The sequence below is a fragment of the Bos taurus genome, chromosome 2 (assembly GCF_002263795.3).
Source record: "Bos taurus isolate L1 Dominette 01449 registration number 42190680 breed Hereford chromosome 2, ARS-UCD2.0, whole genome shotgun sequence".
Taxonomy (NCBI): Eukaryota; Metazoa; Chordata; class Mammalia; order Artiodactyla; family Bovidae; genus Bos; species Bos taurus.
Window position 1 is genome coordinate 25,268,377 of NC_037329.1, and position 21,058 is coordinate 25,289,434.

At 40.3% G+C, this 21,058-nt stretch overlaps 1 protein-coding gene across 3 annotated transcripts in view; it reads left to right on the plus strand.

The window, feature by feature from the left end:
• The first annotated feature begins 2,664 nt into the window (after positions 1–2,664).
• The window catches only part of TLK1 (tousled like kinase 1), a 181,177-nt gene continuing 162,783 nt past the window's right edge, over positions 2,665–21,058 (plus strand). For all 3 annotated transcript variants that reach the window (XM_002685281.6, XM_010801927.3, XM_059878099.1), the window contains exon 1: positions 2,665–3,267. In XM_002685281.6, coding sequence (XP_002685327.1) covers positions 3,129–3,267 — 139 coding nt within the window. In that variant the 5' untranslated portion in view covers positions 2,665–3,128. The remainder of the gene's footprint in view (positions 3,268–21,058) is intronic.

A 21,058-nucleotide genomic window follows, 5' to 3' on the forward strand; every position in this document is an offset into this window, starting at 1 on the left:
ATTTGGAAGAGCAGAAAGGAATAATTATGCAATCTTACAACCCAAGGCTAGCTATACACTTTTGGGGGTGCATCCTTGCAGTCCTTTGCTTTTCATACTTACAAACGGATTGGGATCATACCCGTGCTTTCACTTACAATATACAAGGGAATTTTTTATCATCTTTTTAAGTATTTTTCAAAGACATGATTTTAAGTGATAGCATAACATTCTATTTTCAGGCTAAGCCACGGTTTATTTAAGTAGTTCCTTGTTGCTGGCAGTAGCCTCTCTGCAAGTCAGTCATGTTGACTATCTTTATCATAAGCTGCAAGAAAGTAGGAATCAGTCATTTAATTGTCTTTCCAAGGCAGCACTCATAACAAAAACAAATCGAAAGAAATTGTATTATGTATTTGGATTTGTTGTGATCCTCTAGTTACCATTTAAAATACAAGGAGTCAGTCTGCATAAAATGTAACTGGTGTTGGTGTACAGGTATCCTGAGGCTCTTGGGAGGATTGGGAGGCAGATAACCTATCAAATCTCTGGTTGGGTTTTGTTTACTACTCTCCAGAGGAGCTGAGCTCTGGGTAAAATCTTGAAACTGGTAGGAGCTTTAGAGATCACTGAGTGACTCTAACCTCTTTTTCACAGATGAGGAAATTAAATCAAGAAGGATTGCTACCTGCTGAGACTAATATCCAGGTCTCTTGACTTCTTTTCTGTCCTTTTCACCACAATCAGCTGACTAAGCTTTCTCTTTTAAAATACTGAGAGCATACAGCTACCTATTACCTATCTTACAGGAACTCTTGTTTTGCCTTAGGGTGTATGCACTTTGGTATAAAAATCTAATGTAAGGTTCTAGATATGTATCCAAGAGAAAGGAAAGCATATGTCCACACAAAGACTTGTACACAAATGTTCATACTAGCATTATTCACATTAGTAAAACAGTGGAAACAATCCAAATTCCATCAACAGGTGAATGAATAAACAAAGTGTGGTATATTCACACAATGGAATACTCAGAAAGAAAAAGAAATGAACTATTGATAAATCCAACAATGTAGATCAATCTCAAAATAATTACATTGAGTAAAAGAAGTCAGACAAAAGAGTTCAAATTGTACAATTCCTTTTATCTAAAGTTCTGGGAAATGTAAACTAAGTGACAGAAAGCAGTTCTGTGGTTACCTGGGGATGGGGGTGTAGGGAAAGAGGAATCAGAAAGGGGTAGAGGAAATTTTGGAGGCAGATGGATATATTCACTATCTTGATTGTAGAAATGGTTTCAGGGTTGTATACACATGAAAACATCAAATTGCACACTTTAAATATGTGCAGTTTATTGCATGTTAATTATACCTCACTGAAGTTGTTTAATTTGAGATTACCCCAAGTATGAAAAGCAGAACATAACTAAAAACTCACTGAAGAATCTGAAGCACAAGAAAACTAAAATTACTTCTGGAGATAACTGACAACCAAGGTTCTATTTTAATATGATAGTTTATCTGAACAAAACATTACTATGAGAAGCGCAGAGTCATACAAATAAAAAATAGAAGTGACATTTTTGTTCCCCTGGCAATGCCATTTCCTCATGCCTGTACAGTTACTCTATATCATAATCTTTTTAGTGTTCTATTCAATTTGTTTTTTTTTTTTTTTGTACATAAAAATTCTAGTCACTTTATTTGGAACAAAAAAGAGAGCAATAACTTCGTTGTATTTTTCCTGAACTATTAGAAGGCTCTTTTATGTACAAGATGCCCAATCCCTGATGTGTCTGTCCCTGTGTGGGTGTGTAGAAAGTTACATTGTAACCATAAATTTTAACAGATGCTGTAGTTCGCTTCAATATTTTGTAGTCACGACTCAGCAGTGGCAGTCACTGGAACTTTCTAGAAACCATACCCTCTTCATACCCTAAAAATGTGAACTCGGTGATCAAATTTTTCTATTCAGACTTTCCACCTACTGTTTTAAAACAAAGAACTGCCAGACCACACATACAGTGCATACACCAGTAAAGATTGTCTTTCTTGTTGGAAAACATTTGTAAAGTTTTATTTCCACCCAACTTATTTTGTTAGCTCTTTTATTCGATAACCACTCCCGAACGGGGAGGCGCACACCGGTTTTTTTTTTTTTTTTTTTTTACACAGTAGAGAGAGGAAAAAAAAGCAACTCTCAACTTTGCAGTTCCATTTTGAGAAATGATCACATCGAACTCCTGAGAAACGACAGCCCAGAGAGAGCAGAAGCATTTCTCCCCAGGCTGGGTGTGGGTCGGAAGGCAGGCGCGCTTCCGCGGGAGAAAGGGGGAGTCAGGTGGCAGCGGAGCGGGAGCCGGTGCAGCGCGGCGGGGGCGCGTGCGGGGCGCGCCTCCCTCCGGCCGGCTCCGGGAGGCCGCCCCCGGCGCACGCCAGTCCGCCGGCCCCGGGCTCCCGCGCCGAGCAGCGATCCGCGGGTGCGCCCGGAGCGCCCAGCGCCCGCGTCTCCTCCCTCGCGCGCTCGTTCCCTCCCCAATCCCCCCCGCCCCCAACCCCTGGCAGGTCCCTCCCCCAAGCCTGGTCCCGCGGCCGCCGCCGCCGCCGCCGCTACCGGAGGCGCAGGAGCCTCGCGATAGTGTTTGCACAGGCGGCGCGTGACGCCGCCGCCGCCCGTAACTGATGCAGAGGTTACCCCGCCGCCTCAGCCGCCACCCACCGCCCGCCGCCGCCGCCACCCGGGCGACGCCGGGGGCCGACGCACTGCAGAGGTGCCGGCAGGTTCCGCCCGCGGAAGTCTTCTCGGCTGGCGCAGCCCGCGCTCCGCCCGCGCTCCGACCCCGGCCCCAGCGGGCGCCCCCTCGACGCCTCCGCCGCGGCGCTCCTTCCCTCCGCCTCTTCCCCGGCGCGCCCGCCGGCTCCCTTACTTCTCCCGCTTTTCCTCCTCCCCGTCCCCTCTCCTCCCCTCACCTCTACCCTCCCCACCTCCCCCCTTCTTGGTTTCCTCCCCCATCCCCTTGACTCTCCCCTCCCTGCCCTCGCTCTCCTGCTCGCCCTCAGCGCGGCCCCCGCCATGACGGAGGCGGGTGCCGGTGCCGTTGCCGCCGCTGCCGTCGCAGGGGGGGAGTCGGGTTCCCAGAAAGTAGCTTGATGAGTGTCCAAAGTAGCAGTGGAAGTTTGGAGGGGCCGCCATCTTGGTCCCAGCTCTCCACGTCTCCAACCCCGGGCTCGGCGGCGGCGGCCAGGTCCCTGCTGAATCACACGCCGCCATCCGGGAGGCCCAGGGAAGGTAAGTGCCGTCGCGCCCGCGCCCGCTCGCTGGCCTCCCTTCCCCGCGCCGCGGCCCGCGCGCCCCCGGGTCTCCTTCCCGCGACCCCGGGGTGGGGGAGGGGGACGAGGTGGACGCGAGGCCGCCCGGCCCAGGGGAGGTAGTGCTCCGGTTGTGGGTGGTGGTTCGCGGGTGGCGAAGACGGACGAAGGGGTGCGCGCTGGAGGGGACGGGGCGAGGCGCGGCGCACAGACTCGCTTGGGGTTCCTAAGAGGCAGTCCTGGCTAGGGTGGGAAGCCTGACCCCGGACGCGAGCCCCTTTCTGCTCCATTTGCTAGTACTCTCAGTACTCTTAACCTCCCGGCCTCCGGTCTCTGGTGGGTTTTCCCTCTCGGTGAAGCATTCATCCTCGAGCCCCCTCCCCTTCCCTCGCGCACTCCTCCCCTAGAGGCGGTCCCCGCTCTGCGAGCTTTGCTGCCCGGGACCTGAAGGATGCCCCTCACTGGCAAGATCTCTGCCTTTTGGGGAGAGCCGCTGAAATTATCAAAGCCGACTTTGATCCCTGGCCTGCCCCGCCACCCCCACCCGGAGCAGTTTAAACTAGAGACCGATTCGTGGGCAGGCTTTTAAAACCACCCAGATGGTTGCAACTTTGCTTCGCCATCACCTCCTGCATATTTGTGTGTTACCTCTCTGTTACAAGTAGGCTACTATTCTTCTCCGACAGGGTCGTGGGTTTTGTGGGAAATCGCTGCGTAAAGGTTACTGCAAACATTCACCAGATCGGTTACAATTGTTTTCTAAGTTTTCTGGCTTCCTGCATGCAAGTGTGCTGCCACCAGATGTAGCAGTTACACAGCTAGTAAGACACCGGAGTGCTTTTGACTAAAATTTTAACTTGCTGTATTTAACTTTAAGTATACGACGTAAAATTAAATTTAGGAGAACACATATTTATGGGGGAAGAATAAATGTGTGTAGAATCGCGTTTAACGTTCTTTTGTCTGGAAAACGTTCAGCGGTATTCATGAGCAATTGGTAAATGGGGTGTTCACGGCCAGTTGTGTCACACAGGAAGATTGTAGCCACATTTTCGAAAAAACGTCGGGAAGTCCAGTAGTCTAGTGAATCCTTTAAAGATACCAAGAGCTTTGATTTATGTAGGAGTCGGTGGGATTAATTTATTTTGAAAATAGCTATCAGTATTTATGACTCAGAGTCTTGACATTTGTTAGTCAAGTGGTTTGTGCCCTGAATCCAGTGGTTCAGGCATAGCGTTCTTTGTCATTTTGTTCCTGTGAGCATGTGTGAAAGTGACAATAGGCTCAAAGATTGGCATGAATTTGCTCTGGAAAATTCACGGGAAGATTTGATTTATGGCATCCATTAAGCGTTCTGAATACTTTGACAGACATTTCCTCTTTCCATCTCACCCCCAACCCTGAGTTCTGATTATTAGAAGATAAAAGTTTATTTATTGACTAACTCGAATTTAGTACACCTGGTGATTTTTCTTTCTTCACTTGAAAATTTGTAAATGAGTGTCTTAAAATCTATTTTGAGAACGGCAGTTGGTGCTTTTAGCATGCTTTTACTTTTGTCTATACTTTCATTAAGATGCTAAATGGCAGTGTTAGGAATGATAGTATAATGAGTGATATTCAGTGATGTCTTGGGAAAGACTTTTTTTAAGGCTATACCTTTTTTTAAATTATTCATTTCTTAAATATTTATTGAGACATTTTGTGTGAGCCAAGCACGTACTTGTTAATGAGGACTTAGTGTTGAATTGTTCATCTGTTAACATCTGTAATCAGTGTTAGTAATTTTGGGTCTGTAGAATCTAGATTTTGTGAACTTCAGAGGTTACTTCAACTCATTAAAAAACTTGTGTACTATTCTGCACTTTTCCTGATGTTTTAAAATTTTGAAAGATTGGAATAATTTAGCTTGAACTTCCAAATAAGGCAAATTTTTTCCAGCAGTTTGGATTTTTATGTAACCTAGTCTCAATTTATGAAATAACAAGACATGCTGTTGTGTAAGTTATACTTCACACCCAAATACCTGTATGGTGACAGTGGTATATTGCTTTTTTTTGACCAACCAGGATATAAATTAAAACTTTTAATGCTCTGTAGGGTTATGTATTCATCTTGAAGCTATTGTTTCAGATTTCACTAATGCGAACACTAATTGCATATATGAAGCCCTAGGAATCAAGGTGTTACCATTGTCTATTGAGTGGGATCCCAGTTTTTATTTTAACAAGTGCTTGGCATCTTTTCCAGGTAACATATTAGTCTGTTGTATAAATTGATGTAAATTAACAGCTTTTTTTAAAAAAATTATTTTTGGCTATGTGGGGTCTTTATTGCTGTGCGGGCTTTTTTCTGGTTTCCATGAGCTGGTGCTACTCTTGGTTGGGGTCCACAGGCTTCTCATTGCTGTGGCTTCTCTTGTTACAGAGCATGGGGTTAGTGCTTGGGTTTAGCTGCTTTGCAGGATGTGGGATCTTCCTGGACCAGGGATTGAACCATGTCCCCTGCATTGGCAGGAGGATACTGAGCCACCAGGGAAATCCAAATTTGATAGCTTTAATTGCTGGTGACTGATAGCTAGTGAAAAGCATTACTATTAATGGAACTTGAGTGTACATATCGAGGAGAGAACAAACTTTGTTTCTTGAAAAATTGAGCCAACTTAATGTAATAGAGAATATAAAATTTTAAACTTAAAAGAGATACACACGTATATGTACATATATAAAGTTATATATGTGATGAACTCCTTTTAAGCAAACTTAACTTTGAAAATGGGCTATTTTTAAAGATAAGCCATAAGTATCTTATCCATAAGCCTAAATCATAAGATTTAGGAATTTATTGGAATTCAGGAATTTGTATGGTAGAGTGTAGACTATTAATTGGAGAAGGAAATGGCAAGCCACTCCAGTATTCTTGCCTGGAGAATTCTATGGACCAAAGAGCCTGGTGGGCTACAGTCCATGGGGTCGTGAAGAGTCGGACACGACTGAGTGACTAACACACACAGACTATTAATAATTTCTTTCCTTGGAGTTCCAAAGCTTTTCCTTTATCAGTCTTAAAATTCTCTGAGAGGTGCTCAGCAGTGTAGCTCTAGGTTTCACAGTAGATCTTTTAAACCTGTGGCTAAATTCTCTATCCCACTTTATCTTCTAATAATTCTGTGAATAAGGATGTGAGAAGTTAAGAAATTTTCAGATAAGGTCAGTTTTGTTTGCTGAGGCCTAGGAATGTGTTGGCTAGATGAATAGATTTTTTTTTTTCTTCATATCAGTACATAAGTACTTTTGAATGGGTTACTGCTGTGAGTCAAATAAATGGTTATACAAAAGACTTGTCTTTTTTATTCCATTTTTCCAGATATAAATAATTTGCTTTTTACTTTTATATAAATAGCAAAAATAGTTTGGCCAAAAAGATAATATCATAGTCATAAACTTGCTCTGTTTCTGTATTTACAGACTGCATCTTTAGACGGAAGAGTTAAAAGTATTTGATTCCAGATGATTGCATAATACCTGTAGGAAGATGTTAAAAGTTATGCATCAGATGGCACTTTAATTTTTTGAAGTCACCTGCTGCAGCAAGACCGAGTTGTATGTTTAAGGATTCTAGCTCGTGAATGCATAGATATGTGGTAGGCGCCTCCCTTACAGAGGCATTTTTATGTATTAGAGGAGAAAGGGAAATTCAAGATAGAAGCCTGGGAATCTGCCCTTGAGAAATAGGTTATGTTTTAGCCTTTTTGGTCTCTGGACCCCCTTTTACTCCTTAATTATTCAGGTCTCTAAAGAGATTTTGTTTATGTGGGTTATGTCTTGGTATTTACTATATTTGTAATGAAATAACTTCAGAAACATTTATTTATCTAAAAACAATTTGATTACATGTTAACGAATTTTAAAATGATAAATAAATATGCTAAAATAAAAACTTCAGTGAGACTAGTGGAATTGTTTTATATTTTTACAGACCACTTTAATTTCTGGCATACTAGAAGGTAGCTGGATTTTCTTCTTTCCGTCTGTTGAGATATATTTTGAGGCATGTGTTGAGAACCCAATTTCACATAGATATGTACTTAGAACTATTTTACTAGCCTTTTGGGAAGTTATTCTTTGATATTACACCAAAATTCAACAGTTGGCTGTTGTTTTCAAAGGTTACTTGCAATGTGGAAGTACATTTTATCCCAGAAGTGTCTTCAGGACACACAAGAAATCTGTGGACCATACATTTAGATTCAGCAAGAGACTAGTTGAAGGGTGGGGAAGAGTATAGCTGTTTTCAGATATTTCAAAAACAAATAGAAGAGAATGTATTTATTATGCTGTTACAGAAGATAAACTAACAGGTGAAAGTTGCAAAGGCATAGAATGAATTCTGTATTTTTTTTTTTTTTTTTTTGACAAGGCTGTAAGAACCATGTAACAACTAGACTTGACCAGCAATGGAAAGACCAGTCTCTTGAAATATTTAACTATGAGAATTTAAAGCAAACTACACTGCTGGTGCAGAAGACATAAGAGACATGGGTTCGATCCCTGAAGATCCCCTGGAGAAGGAAATGGCAACCTACTCCAGTATTCTTGCCTGGAGAATCCCATGGACAGAGGATCCTGGCGAGCTACATACAGTGTATAGGGTTACAAAGAGCTGGGCATGACTGAGCACGTGCATGTACATGGACTTTTGGGGTGGGGTGGAGATAAATTCAATAAATTCTTATTTTGTGTGGTATTGGATTAAGTGACTTAAGGTCCCATCCAATTAAAAAATGCAAACATTCTGTGATTCTTTGAAAATTTGTAAATGTAGTTAAACTACTTATATATCCATGAATGTTTTTGAAAATCCTCAAATTTCAGTAGTATGAAACTGCTGTTGACTTTATTGCTGTTTTGCGTTTTTATTGTGCTTCTGCAGTTTTTCCTGTATTTTCTGGAATCAACACTGTCAGTCTTCCTGAAATCTTGATAAATTCCCTGCAAAATATAATAAGCTTTGAAGACATTTTAGGGAATCAGATGCTGCTTATGATATAGTTTAGTAGAGTTGCACTTCTGGGGGCTGATTTTCAGTTTTAAAAGAGAAACTATCAGCATTCTGTATAGTCTTTTATTTTTAATTGTTTATGTGATTTCAGAGGTAATGTGCTTAATCTAATGGTTTAAAAGCTAGAGAGTCTGAAAAAAGGATAGCTAAAGGAAAAGTAAGTGTTTAAATTGATCTGTCTTGAATAAAAAAGTGCATATTATAACCAGAACATAAAAAGAATTTTAATTCTCATCTTATTCAGAGAAGTATGTATGTAATAGTTATGATTATCTATAACAATTCATATTTTAATTTACTATGGAACATAGTCTCTTCTGTGAAATGTATTGAAAGGTTAGATTTTAGGTACTTGGAAGTTTAAGGATAAACTCCTTTAACTTTCCTGAGGTCAGTTTTAGTGAAGTAAGTGACACAGAGCTTGAGAGTTCATGTATTTGTTTCATTTAGATTTAAAGCTCATTTTCTATAGAAGAACTATAGGAATAAGTAATTTAGTTTTGTAAACTCCTTCGTTCTCTTTAATAATTTCCACATATCTTAGAATAATTTAGAGGAACGGTGTTATGAAGTGGGAGAAGCAGTATGCTGCAAAAGAGAAAGTGCATTGATAATTGGAAAACAAGTGTCCCTACTTTGCCCTTAACTAGATGGGTGATGTTTGGGCAAGTTGCTTATCTGCTTCAGTTTCATAACATGAGAATTATAGAGCTGAAAGGGACCCTGGAAGCTATTGAATTCAAACTTCTTATTTTACCGATGAGGAAACTTTGCCCAGACTTTCACTCTAGGAGAGTTGGGACCAAGATGCGGTTTTCTGATTTTCAACTTACTGCTTTCCCATTATACTTTGTGGCTCCTCTAAATCTGTAAAGTGGCGGGGTTGAATTCAAATCCTTCAGAGGTCTTTAACAGCTGAAAAATATTCTTTGACATCAGTTTCATTATAATTTACTGGAGGAAAGTTTGTAGCTTTTATTTATTGGTAAAATAAATGTTTTTTTGAGGAAGCAGTGTGACTCTTTCAAGGTTATGTTATAATTTGTTAAGATAGTCATCTTCATTATTACCAAAAGATTTTTAAGTTTGTTTATGAGCATAGTTAAGTAGTAGTGTACTAGGTGATCTTGTCTTTTTATTGATCTGCATTCTAAAACGCTATTACGAATATGTTAAAAGCTGTGTAAATTATGTAAATAGCAATGTGGTGTCCTGAAGTGGAGGAAACTAGGTGATTGTTTCTCAGAAATTCTTTCTAGGGTGTCTCCCCTGCTCCCCCTGGTTAGATGCCTCTGTTCCTTAGTGTTCTGTTTGTGCATGTGTGCTAAGTCGCTTCAGTCTTGTATGACTCTCTGCAAGCCTGTGGCCCCTAGCTGACAAGACTTCTCTGTCCATGGGATTCTCCAGGCAGGAATATTGGAGTGGGTTACTGTTCCCGCCAAGGGATCTTGCCCACCTAGGGATCGAACTTGCGTCTCTCATGTCTTCTGTGTTGGCATGCGGGTTCTTTACCGCTAGCGCCACCTGGGAAGCATAGTGTTCCGTAGTGTCCTGCAGACAATTCTTGTCTGTTTCATAGCACCTCTGTTGTCATACCTTTTATTATAGACTTTTTTTTTTTTTTTTTTACCTACTCTACAGAAAGGTCTTGAATTCAGAGACTTTCTTTTGTTCATTTCCATATTCTCATTGCATAGTAGGATGTCCTCTATAGAGTTGGCATCTAACAGAATGTTTTGTCAAAGGACTGTTTTTTTTTTTTTAAACTGAATGATTTTATACTTAATATATACATATTTGAGACCCAGGAAGACACTCATTTTAGTATTTTATAGGCAAGTTGTATTTTCAGTTCAGTTCAGTCACTCAGTCGTGTCCGACTCTTTGCGACCCCATGAATCGCAGCACACCAGGCCTCCCTGTCCATCACCAACTCCTGGAGTTCACTCAGACTCACGTCCATCTAGTCAGTGATGCCATCCAGCCATCATCCTCTGCGTCCCCTTCTCCTCTTGCCCCCAATCCCTCCCAGCATCAGAGTCTTTTTCCAGTGAGTCAACTCTTCGCATGAGGTGGCCAAAGTTATATTTTAGAGAGTCATAATAGTAACAGTAATAGCTGAAGTTTAGTGTTTGTACATGTTAATTCATTTAATTCTCATTAACTCTTTGAGGTATATACAGTTATTCTCATTTTGCCTATGAGGAGCCAAAGCCCAGAGAAGTGAAGAAACTTGCCCAGTATGACACACAGTAGTAAATGTTAGAGCTGAGATTTTAATCGTCTGCATTTTAACCACTCGGATATATTGCCCAAGATAAAGAAATTTCATTTTGAGTAATTTCTTAGTTTTTCCTTAACAAATTTTAATTTACTAATCAGTCATTTTGGCTCATTCAGTTTACTGATAAACTTTTTTTTCTTTTTTTGGCATGAATTTTGTATGTGTATGGAGATAGGATTAAAAAAACGAAAAATTCAAAATCAGTTTGTGCAAATCTTAAATTTTATGAAAAATGTTAGAAGTATACTAATGAAAAATCTTATTTTCATGTTTAATAATTAAAGTAGAATGCTGTTTATCTTAATATTTTGGCCTCATAAACTCACTACAGTTGTAACAAATAAACATTAGAATTTGAATGGAGAATTTTCGAAGTCCACTTATTGTGAAGGATTTTAACCTGGTGCATGAGGTGCTCAACAAAATTGAGATGCTTTAGTGGCAGATGATTTAGTGTTCATTATGGAAGGGAAAGGAGGCTTGACTCTCAACCTGGTTCATCTTACAAGAAGTGTTTTTTTAAAACACTTAAAGCTTTAATTACTTTATTTCATACAAAACAGATCTCTTCATAACATGTATTAGTGTATCTAACGAGCGACAGAATTTGAATGGTTTGATAGGAATTTAAAGCATAATGTAGAAAGATGCAGAGCTGAAACAAGTGTGGGTTGTGAAACAAATCTTCTCAATGTGGCTTCATTATTAGATTTGAAATTTGTGAATTTAAAGACGACAGGTTATATACCTCTATTTAAGTTAAAAGGCTTGTATTCTACAAGATGCAGTATAAAGCCAAATATGAGCAGTTTTAGGGGATGACATGGGGCTTCCCAGATGGCTCAGACAGTAAAGAGTCTGCCTGCAGTGTAGGAGACGTGGGTTTGATCCCTAGGTTAGAAAGATCCCTCGAGGAGGGCACAGCAACTCACCTCAGTATTCTTGCCAGGAGAATCCCATGGACAGAGGAGCCCAGGGGGCTACAGTCCATTGGGTCCCAAAGGATTGGACACAGCTGAGCACACACACACACACACGCGTTAAGTGTTTGTTGTGCTCATAAGTTTGTATCTTTCCTGGGAAACTAGTTTAGTTGGTGAAATGACATTCTTCTAGGTTTAAATTAAGCTTTAACCTGGTACTTGCTGTTATTGTTAAATGGCATACATTGTGTTAGCTCTGCCCTCGCCACTATGTATGTGCTTCCTGTCTGATGGTAAATACAGCTATGGTGCCTCTGGAGAATGTCAGGGGATTTGTATGAAGCCAATCAGAGTCATCCTGTCTTTCATAAGACCTGAGGCATGTTTCTTGTTTTTTCTTCTTTTTTGACAAATAGGGTATTTCTGCCTTTTTAAAAAAAAAAACATAGTTTTTCCTATTTCTGTGCACAGATTTTAAAAAAAATCAGTGAATTACTTTGTATATATATTATTTTATATCATATATATATATGAAAGTGAAAGTGTTACTTAGTCGTGTCTGACTCTTTGTGATCACATGGCTCCTCTTGTCTGTGAAATTCTCCAGGCAAGAATACTGGACTGTGTAGCCATTCCCTTCTCCAGGGGATCTTCCCATCTCAGGGACCAAACCCAGGTCTCCTGCATTGCATACGGATTCTTTACCATCTGAGCCACCAGGGAAGCCCATGTATATGTATGTATGTATATAAACTCATTTATTTAAAAGATACATATACTTAATGGTAGGACTTGTTTTAGGAACTTTGTAAATTGTAACTCATTTACTTCTAATGATCATGCAGTAGGTATTATTGAGTCCCTGTTTTACAGATGAGGAAATGGAAGCACAGAGGTTAACTAGTTTAACCAGGGACACATGAGAATCTGTAGTAGAGTCAAGATTCAGACTAGGCTCCTGAATGCATCTCTTTAACAGTTTATGCTATTCTGTCAGCATTATTCCATTGAATTTTATCCACAAAGATACCGAATAGGTGTACTCAGTGTATTTTATTTAACCATTCTTCTTTTGGTAGTGTGTTAATCATGATTCTTTTGCTTACCTGTGATAAAAACTTATCACAAGCTTTGGTAAAGGTAAATAATTTACTGGTTCACATAATTGAGAATAGTAAATATGGAGAAGGATGGAATAGCTTTGGAAGCAGCTTAGCTCCAAAGTCTCAAATGATGTCACTGAGCCTCTTTGACTCCATATCTGGGTTTTTCTAGCCTCTTGCTTCTGGAGCCTCAGTCACATACTCTTTGGCTTAGCAACTATACTTGAAAGACTAACTTTTTCCTGATGTCCACATGCCATCTGGGTTGATGCCGATGTATTGTGATCATCAATTCCTTAACCAGTCATTGGTAGCTGGGAGATGAAGTACAGCAAAGTGGCCACCATGGCTGTAGATAGGATGAGTTGGGGAATCCACAGAAAGCCATGATTAACAGATGCCTGAAGATCACAGATTAGGTGAGTGATAGTTTTCCTGAATAGTGGATCATGGTGAACAAAAACATCTTAACTACTGTATTAGTTGTTTAGGTTATTTCTTTTCTTTTTCTTTAACTTTTCTTTTTGGCTATGCTGCTACTGCTAAGTCTCTTCAGTCGTGTCTGACTCTGTGCGACCCCATAGATGGCAGCCCATCAGGCCCCGCTGTCCCTGGGATTCTCCAGGCAAGAACACTGGAGTGGGTTGCCATTTCCTCCTCCAGTGCATGAAAGTGAAAAGTGAAAGTGAAGTCGCTCAGTCGTGTCTGACTCTTAGCAACCCCATGGACTGCAGCCCACCAGGCTCCTCCGTCCATGGGATTTTCCAGGCAAGAGTACTGGAGTGGGGTGCCATTGCCTTCTCCCTTTTGGCTATAATAGATATTAATATAGTGAATATCTCTGAGTAAAAGTTTCCCCCAACCCCTAACATGATTCTCAGTCATGGAATATCAGGGCAAAAAGTGTAAAACAGTTAAGGGCTTTTGATAACTATTACCAAATTATTATTTAAAGAATTGTATTCAGCTCGTATAGTACTGACATATGAGTTAGGCATGTCTTTTTGAACCAGGGAAGGTTCAACTCATCCTGGGGATTGCTAGGCTTAAATATTGTTAACACAATGCCTTTCAGTTAACAAAAGTTTCCCTGATGGCTAAGAGAGTAAAGAGTCTGCCTCCAATACAGGAGACCCAGGTTTGATCGCTGGGTCAGGAAGATCCCCTGGAGAAGGAAATGGCAACCCACTCCAGTATTCTTGCCTGGAGAATCCCATGGACAGAGGAGCCTGGTGAGCCACAGTCCATGGGGTCACAAAGAGTCAGACACAACTGAGCGACTGACTAACACATGCTTTTTAGTTAACAAAAGGATTGAGATCCTCACACTGAACATATGTCTAATCCAATTTATCAAATGCTTTATTATTTTTCATTCTCACTATTTAAAAATCTTCAAAATTGAAAGATGGTTGCTCCTTGAAAGGAAAGCTATGACCACCCTAGACAGCATATTAAAGAGCAGAGACGTCACTTTGCCAGTAAAGGTCCATATAGTCAAGGCTATGGTTTTTCCAGTAGTCATGTCCAGATGTGAGAATTGGACCATAAAGAAGGCTGAGCACTGAAGAACATGCTTTAGAATTGTGGTGTTGGAGAAAACTCTTGAGAGTCCCTTGGACTGCAAGGAGATCAAACCAGTCAATCCTAAAGGAAATCAACCCTGAATATTCATTGGAAGGACTGATGGTGAATCTCCAATACTTTGGCCACCTGATATGAAGAGCTGATTCATTGGAAAAGACCCTGATGCTGGGAAAGATTGAAGGCAAAAGGAGAAGGAGATGGTAGAGGATGAGATGGTAAAATAGCATCACTGACTCAATGGACATAAATTTGAACAAGGTCCAGGAGACAGTAAAGGACAGGGGAGCCTGGCATGCTGCAGTCCATGAGGTTGCTGAGGCTTTCAGGATCCTGGTTCCTCCATCCAGGATCCACGCCATGCCCCGTGCAGTGGAAGTGAGTCCTAAACACTGGACTGCCAGGGAATTCCTAGATTTTCTTGATTGTAGGGTGGAATAAGAAATAGTAACTGTTTCATAAGGTTGTGAGAATTAAATGTGAAATTTGTGGCATGGAAGGAATGTTATGACCAACCTAGATAGCATATTCAAAAGCAGAGACATTACTTTGCCAACAAAGGTCCATCTAGTCAAGGCTATGGTTTTTCCAGTGGTCATGTATGGATGTGAAAGTTGAACTGTGAAGAAAGCTGAGTGCCAAAGAATTGATGCTTTTGAACTGTGGTGTTGGAGAAGACTTGAGAGTCCCTTGGACTGCAAGGAGATCCAACCAGTCCATTCTAAGGGAGATCAGTCCTGGGTGTTCTTTGGAAGGACTGATGCTAAAGCTGAAACTCCAGTACTTTGGCTACCTCGTGCGAAGAGTTGACTCATTGGAAAAGACTCTGATGCTGGGAGGGATTGGGGGCAGGAGGAGAAGGGGACGACAGAGGATGAGATGGCTGGATGGCATCACCGACTCGATGGACGTGACTCTGAGCGAACTCCAGGAGTTGGTGATGGACAGGGAGGCCTGGTGTGCTGCGATTCATGGGGTCGCAAAGAGTCAGACACGACTGAGTGACTGAACTGAACTGAACAAGTCAGTATATGTTAACTGCTGCTGCTGCTAAGTTGCTTCAGTCGTGTCCGACTCTGCGATCCCATAGATGGCAGCCCACCAGGCTCCTCCATCCCTGGGACTCTCCAGGCAAGAACACTGGAGTGGGTTGCCATTTCCTTCTCCAGTGCATGAAAGTGAAAAGTGAAAGTGAAGTCGCTCAGTTGTGTCTGACTCTACGTGACCCCATGGACTGTAGCCTACCAGGCTCCTCCGTCCTTGGGATTTTCCAGGCAAGAGTACTGGAGTGGGGTGCCATTGCCTTCTCCAATATGTTAACTATTACTATTATATTTAGATACAAGGATACTTTAGAATTAAAAATTTTTCTCCTTTTTAAAATATCAAGAATAGGGAACAGGACCTATCTACATTGAGATCTTTTGGCCAGAGCACACTTGACATAGATTGTCTCCATGGATTGTTGAAGAATTTTAGCAGGGTTGTGTATGACAGAGGCAGATTTTAAGTGATAATTATAGTTGTTAATCTCATTTCTTTTCACTATATAATATTATGGCATTTATTTTACATAAAATTTTTCTTCCTTTGATTTCTTTATTTTACATTTTAAAGATTTGTTTTACTGTACAAAAGCACATGATTTTTTAAAATATCATTTAATGTGTATTGTCATTATTGTTTTCCCTATTGAATAACTAGGATTTTAAAGTTTGTTCTTTAGTTTCTCAGAAATTAATCAGTTGTCAGAGTTCTAGAATTTTATAGAAACCTATTGGCATAGTTTGTTTAATCATTCTGCATGTATTTTTGGACCTAGAGCCTAGCACTGGGAAAAACAAAGATATGTAAAATAATAGTCCTTGCCTCCTAGGAGCGTGGCCAAAGTCTAGTGAGGAAGACTGTAATTCATAACATGTAATTTATACTTAAAAACCACTTTGTGGATCAGATGAAACAGTTCATGAGTTGCCAATTTTTAACTTCTGATATAAACAGAACTCTTGTATAATGGGGCTTCCCTGGTAGCTCAGATGGTTAAGAATCTGCCTGCAATGTGGGAGACCCAGGTTCGATCCCTGGGTCGGGAAGATCTCCTGGAGAAGGGAATGGCAACCCAGTACTTGCCTCCTAGGAGTTTGGCCAAAGTCTAGTGAGGAAGACTGTAATTCATAACATGTAATTTATACTTAAAAAAAATACTTTGTGGATCAGATAAAACAGTCTGTAAGTTGCCAATTTTCAACTTCTGATGTAAATAGAACTATTATATAACATGGTTGTAACATATCCTATATCACGGTGTTATATCCATTGGTCATTTGATTTCTAGGAACAAACTTTAGCAATACAGATTTATTATTAGAAGGATATAGGGCTGAGTATCTCTTAGAACCTAGTTAGACTTCAGGGGACTGAACTGGAAATTCAGGGACCATGGTCGCACTGTTCTCCTGTGGATCGTAGAGCAACCCTTTCTAGGACTGTAAAGGAAGGTTTCTTGAAAATGAAAAGTGAGAAGGAAGGTAATTGTATTTCTATCAGTAGGTGTGAACAGAGTATTCCCTAGAGAAGGGAATTAGCTAGGTTTCCTCCACTTTAACTATTTTCAAATGGTATCATCTTGTTTCAGTTGATAAGTCTTGATTGCTTGTGAGATTGAACTTAATATTTATATCAAAAGCTCAGTCTTCAAAAAATTATTACCGTCTAAGGTTCAAGCACTCTAATTTTACTATGATTCAATTGATTTTATTTTTTAATGTTATGTGGTGCTTTAGTTTTCATTATTGAAGAATAATATTAATGCAGAAAACACACACAGACAAATTGATGCTCAGCGAGCTACTGTAAACCATGGTGTGTGTAACTACCACTCACTCAGTCAAGAAGAGGAACACTAGCAGCATTTGAGAGCTCTCTTCCGCTCTCATCAGTCCTTTACTACCTTCTGCCTCCCTCCAGAGCTGTCGCTGTGCTGTGCTGTGCTTAGTCATTTAGTCGTGTCTGACTCTTAGCGACCCCATGGGCTGTAGCCCACCAAACACTATTCTGACTTAATATGCTTGTTTTTGAACTTAATATAAATGGACTCATGCAATATGTATTTTGTTTGTAGCTGCTTTTGCTTCACATGTTTTTGAGTTTTATCCATGTTAATTCCTTAACCGTAGTTCACTTTCATTGCTCTGTAATATTACTTGTATTCATTTACCACATTTTGTTTATACAGTCTGTTGATAGATGTGGATCGTTTCTACTTCTTGATTATCACTAATAATGCTGTGTGAACATATTTGTACCTGTCTGTTCATATAGTATTAATTTCTATTGAGTTTAGACCTAATAGCAGATTTGCTGGATTATAGGCCTAATATAGTATTAATATATACTGCCAGTTTCCCAAAGTGGTTATAACAATTCACATTCCCATGAACAGTGTATGAGAGTTCCCATTGCTCTGTATCCTCACTGACAATTGGATTGTTATTTATTTCTGGTGTTCTGATGTGAGGTGGTATTTTTGGTTTTCATTTTCCCGGTGAGTTAAAAGGTTTACCATTTTTTCATAAGTTTATTGACTTTTGGATATCTCTTGTGAAGTGCTTATTCACATCTTTTGATCAGTTTTCCTTTGTGTTCTCTTCACAAAAACTAAAATTAATTGAAGGAATTCTTTTTGTATTTTGGATAGGTACTCTTTTTTTTTATTACCTCCCCCAGAGGTTTCTTTGGCCTCCTGCCCCCCTTTATTGTGTTTAAGAAGTATCTCAAATTCATACAAAATGTTTTCCCTTTCTTATCTTAATATGGACATTTACAAGTGTAAATTTCCCTGCAAGCACGCAGTTGATTGATCCCGTTAAGTTTTGATATGTTGTGTTTTTGATTTTACTCATCTCAAGTGTTTTCTGATTTTCCTTTTGATTTGTTCTTTTGGTCTATTATTGATTTAGGAGTATGTTAATTTCCTATATTTGTGAATTTCCTAAATTTCCTTCTGTAACTGATTTCTAATTTTGTTTCATTTTGGTCAGAGGACATATGTGTGTGCTTGCAGTCCTTTTAAATTTGCTGATGCTTGTTTTGTGGCCTAGCATATGGTCTGTCTTAGAGAGTGTTTCATGTGTACTTTAGAAGAACGTGTATTCTACTGTTGAATGGAATATTCTCTAGATGTCTGTTAGGTATAGTTGGTATATTGTGTTTATGTTTCTTTGTTATGTTCTGCTTAGTTCTGTTTGTTATTAAAGGTGAAGCGTTGAAATATTCCAACTAGTGTTGAATAGTGTTTTTCTCCCTTTGTTTCTGTCAGTTTTGTTTCATGTATTTTGAAGCCCTGTTATAAGGTACATATGTATGTTTACAATTCTTTTAAAATGTCTGTGGACATGCCATTTATTTATTGATTGATTGATTTTTACAAAAGTCTGTTGATTTGTTTTGGTTGCACTGGGTCTGCGTTGCTGTGCGTGGGCTCTCCAGCTGCAGAGACCGGGCCCACTCTCCAGTTGCAGTGTGCGAGCTGCTTCTGCAGTGGCCTCCTGTGTTGCAGAGCACAGGCTCCGGGTGTGTGCCCCTCAGTAGTCGTGGCATATCAGCCTCAGTAGTTGGGGCTCTTGGGTTCCTGAGCACAGGCTCAGCGACTGGTGCATGGGCTGGCTTAGCTGCCCTGTGGCATGTGGAATTGTCCTGGACCAGGGGTCGAACCCATGTCCCCTGCATTGCAAGGTGGATTCTTAACCACTGAACCACCAGGGAAACCTCTGTGTCTATAATTTTTTTATCTTACTGATGAACTGACCCTTTTATTGTTATAAGACATCCCTCTTCATTTCTAAAACCATTTTAGAAGTTGTCTGATATTAGTGTATCTGCTTCAGTTTTTCTGTGGTAGTTCTTTGCACAGTGTCTTTTTCTATCCACTTATTTTTATCCTATTTGTGTTTTTGGATCTAAAGTGTGTCTTCTGTAGACAGCATTTAATTTGATCTTGTTCTTTTTTGATTGACTCCTACAGTCCCTGCCTCTTGATTATATTGCTTAATGCATTCACAGTAAATGTTTTTTGGGTATGGTTGGATTTATGTCTGCCATTTTGCATTTTGTTTTCTCTCTGTCTCATGTCTCTGTCCTTCTGTACCTGCATTTCTATTTTCTTTCCATTATTTCCTAGGGTAATGTTTTAATTCCTTTCATGATTTTTATCTTCTTTTGTTATTCTCTTAAGGTTTACATTATAGTCTTATCAGAATTGACTTCAGATTTACATTAACTTAATTCCAACATTATATAGAAACTTTGCTCCTATATAGCTCTACTCCATTCTTCTCTGTTTTGGTTATACATGTTGCTGGGTGCAGTTCAGTTCGGTTGCTTAGTTGTGTCTGAATCTTTGTAACCCCGTGGACTGTACCACGCCAGGCCTCCCTGTCCAGCACCAACTCCGAGAATTTACTCAAACTCATGCCCACTGAGTTGGTGATGCCATCAACCATCTCATCCTCTGTCGTCCCCTTCTCCTCCTGCCTTCAATCATTCCCAGCATCAGGGTCTTTTCCAATGAATCAGCTCTTTGCATCAGGCAACCAAAGTATTGGAGTTTCAACTTCAGCATCAGTCCTTCCAATGAATATTCAGGACTGATTTCCTTTAGGATGGACTGGTTGGATCTCCTTGCAGTCCAAGGGACTCTCAAGAGTCTTCTCCAACACCACAGTTCAAAAGCATTAATTCTTCGGTGCTCAGCTTTCTTCACAGTCCAACTCTCACAGTCATACACGACTACTTGAAAAACCGTAGCCTTGACTAGACGGACCTACCTTTGTTGGCAAAGAAATGTCTCTGATTTTTATTTTATTTTTATGTATTTATTTATTTATTTTTCAATAAATTTATTTATTTTAATTGGAGGTTAGTTACTTTACAATATTGTATTGGTTTTGCCATATATCAACATGAATCCGCCACGGGTGTACACGTGTTCCCCATCCGGAACCCGTCTCCCTCCTCCCTCCCCCTTTCCTCCCTGTACCATCCCTCTTGGTCATCCCAGTGCACCAGCCCCGAGCATCCTGTATCATGCATTGAACCTGGACTGGCAATTCATTTCATATATGATATTATACATGTTTCAATGCCATTCTCCCAAATCATCCCACCCTCTCCCTCTCCCACAGAGTCCAAAAGACTGTTCTATACATCTGTGTCTCTTTTGCTGTCTCAGGGTTACCGTTACCATCTTTCTAAATTCCATATATATGCGTTAGTATACTGTATTGGTGTTTTTCTTTCTGGCTTACTTCACTCTGTATAATAGGCTCAAGTTTCATCCACCTCATTAGAACTGATTCAGATGCATTCTTTTTAATGGCTGAGTAACACTCCATTGTGTATATGTACCACAGCTTTCTTACCCATTCATCTGCTGATGGACATCTAGGTTGCTTCCATGTCCTAGCTATTATAAACAGTGCTGTGATGAACATTGGGGTACATGTGTCTCTTTCAATTCTGGTTTCCTTGGTGTGTATGCCCAGCATGGGATTGCTGGGTCATAAGGCAGTTCTATTTCCAGTTTTTTAAGGAATCGCCACACTGTTCTCCATAGTGGCTGTACTAGTTTGCATTCCCACCAACAGTGTAAGAGGGTTCCCTTTTCTCCACACCCTCTCCAGCATTTATTGCTTGTAGACTTTTGGATCGCAGCCATTCTGACTGGCGTGAAATGGTACCTCTCTGATTTTTAATATGCTGTCTAGGTTCATCTGAACTTCTCTTCCAAGAATCAAGTGTCTTTTAATTTCATAGCTG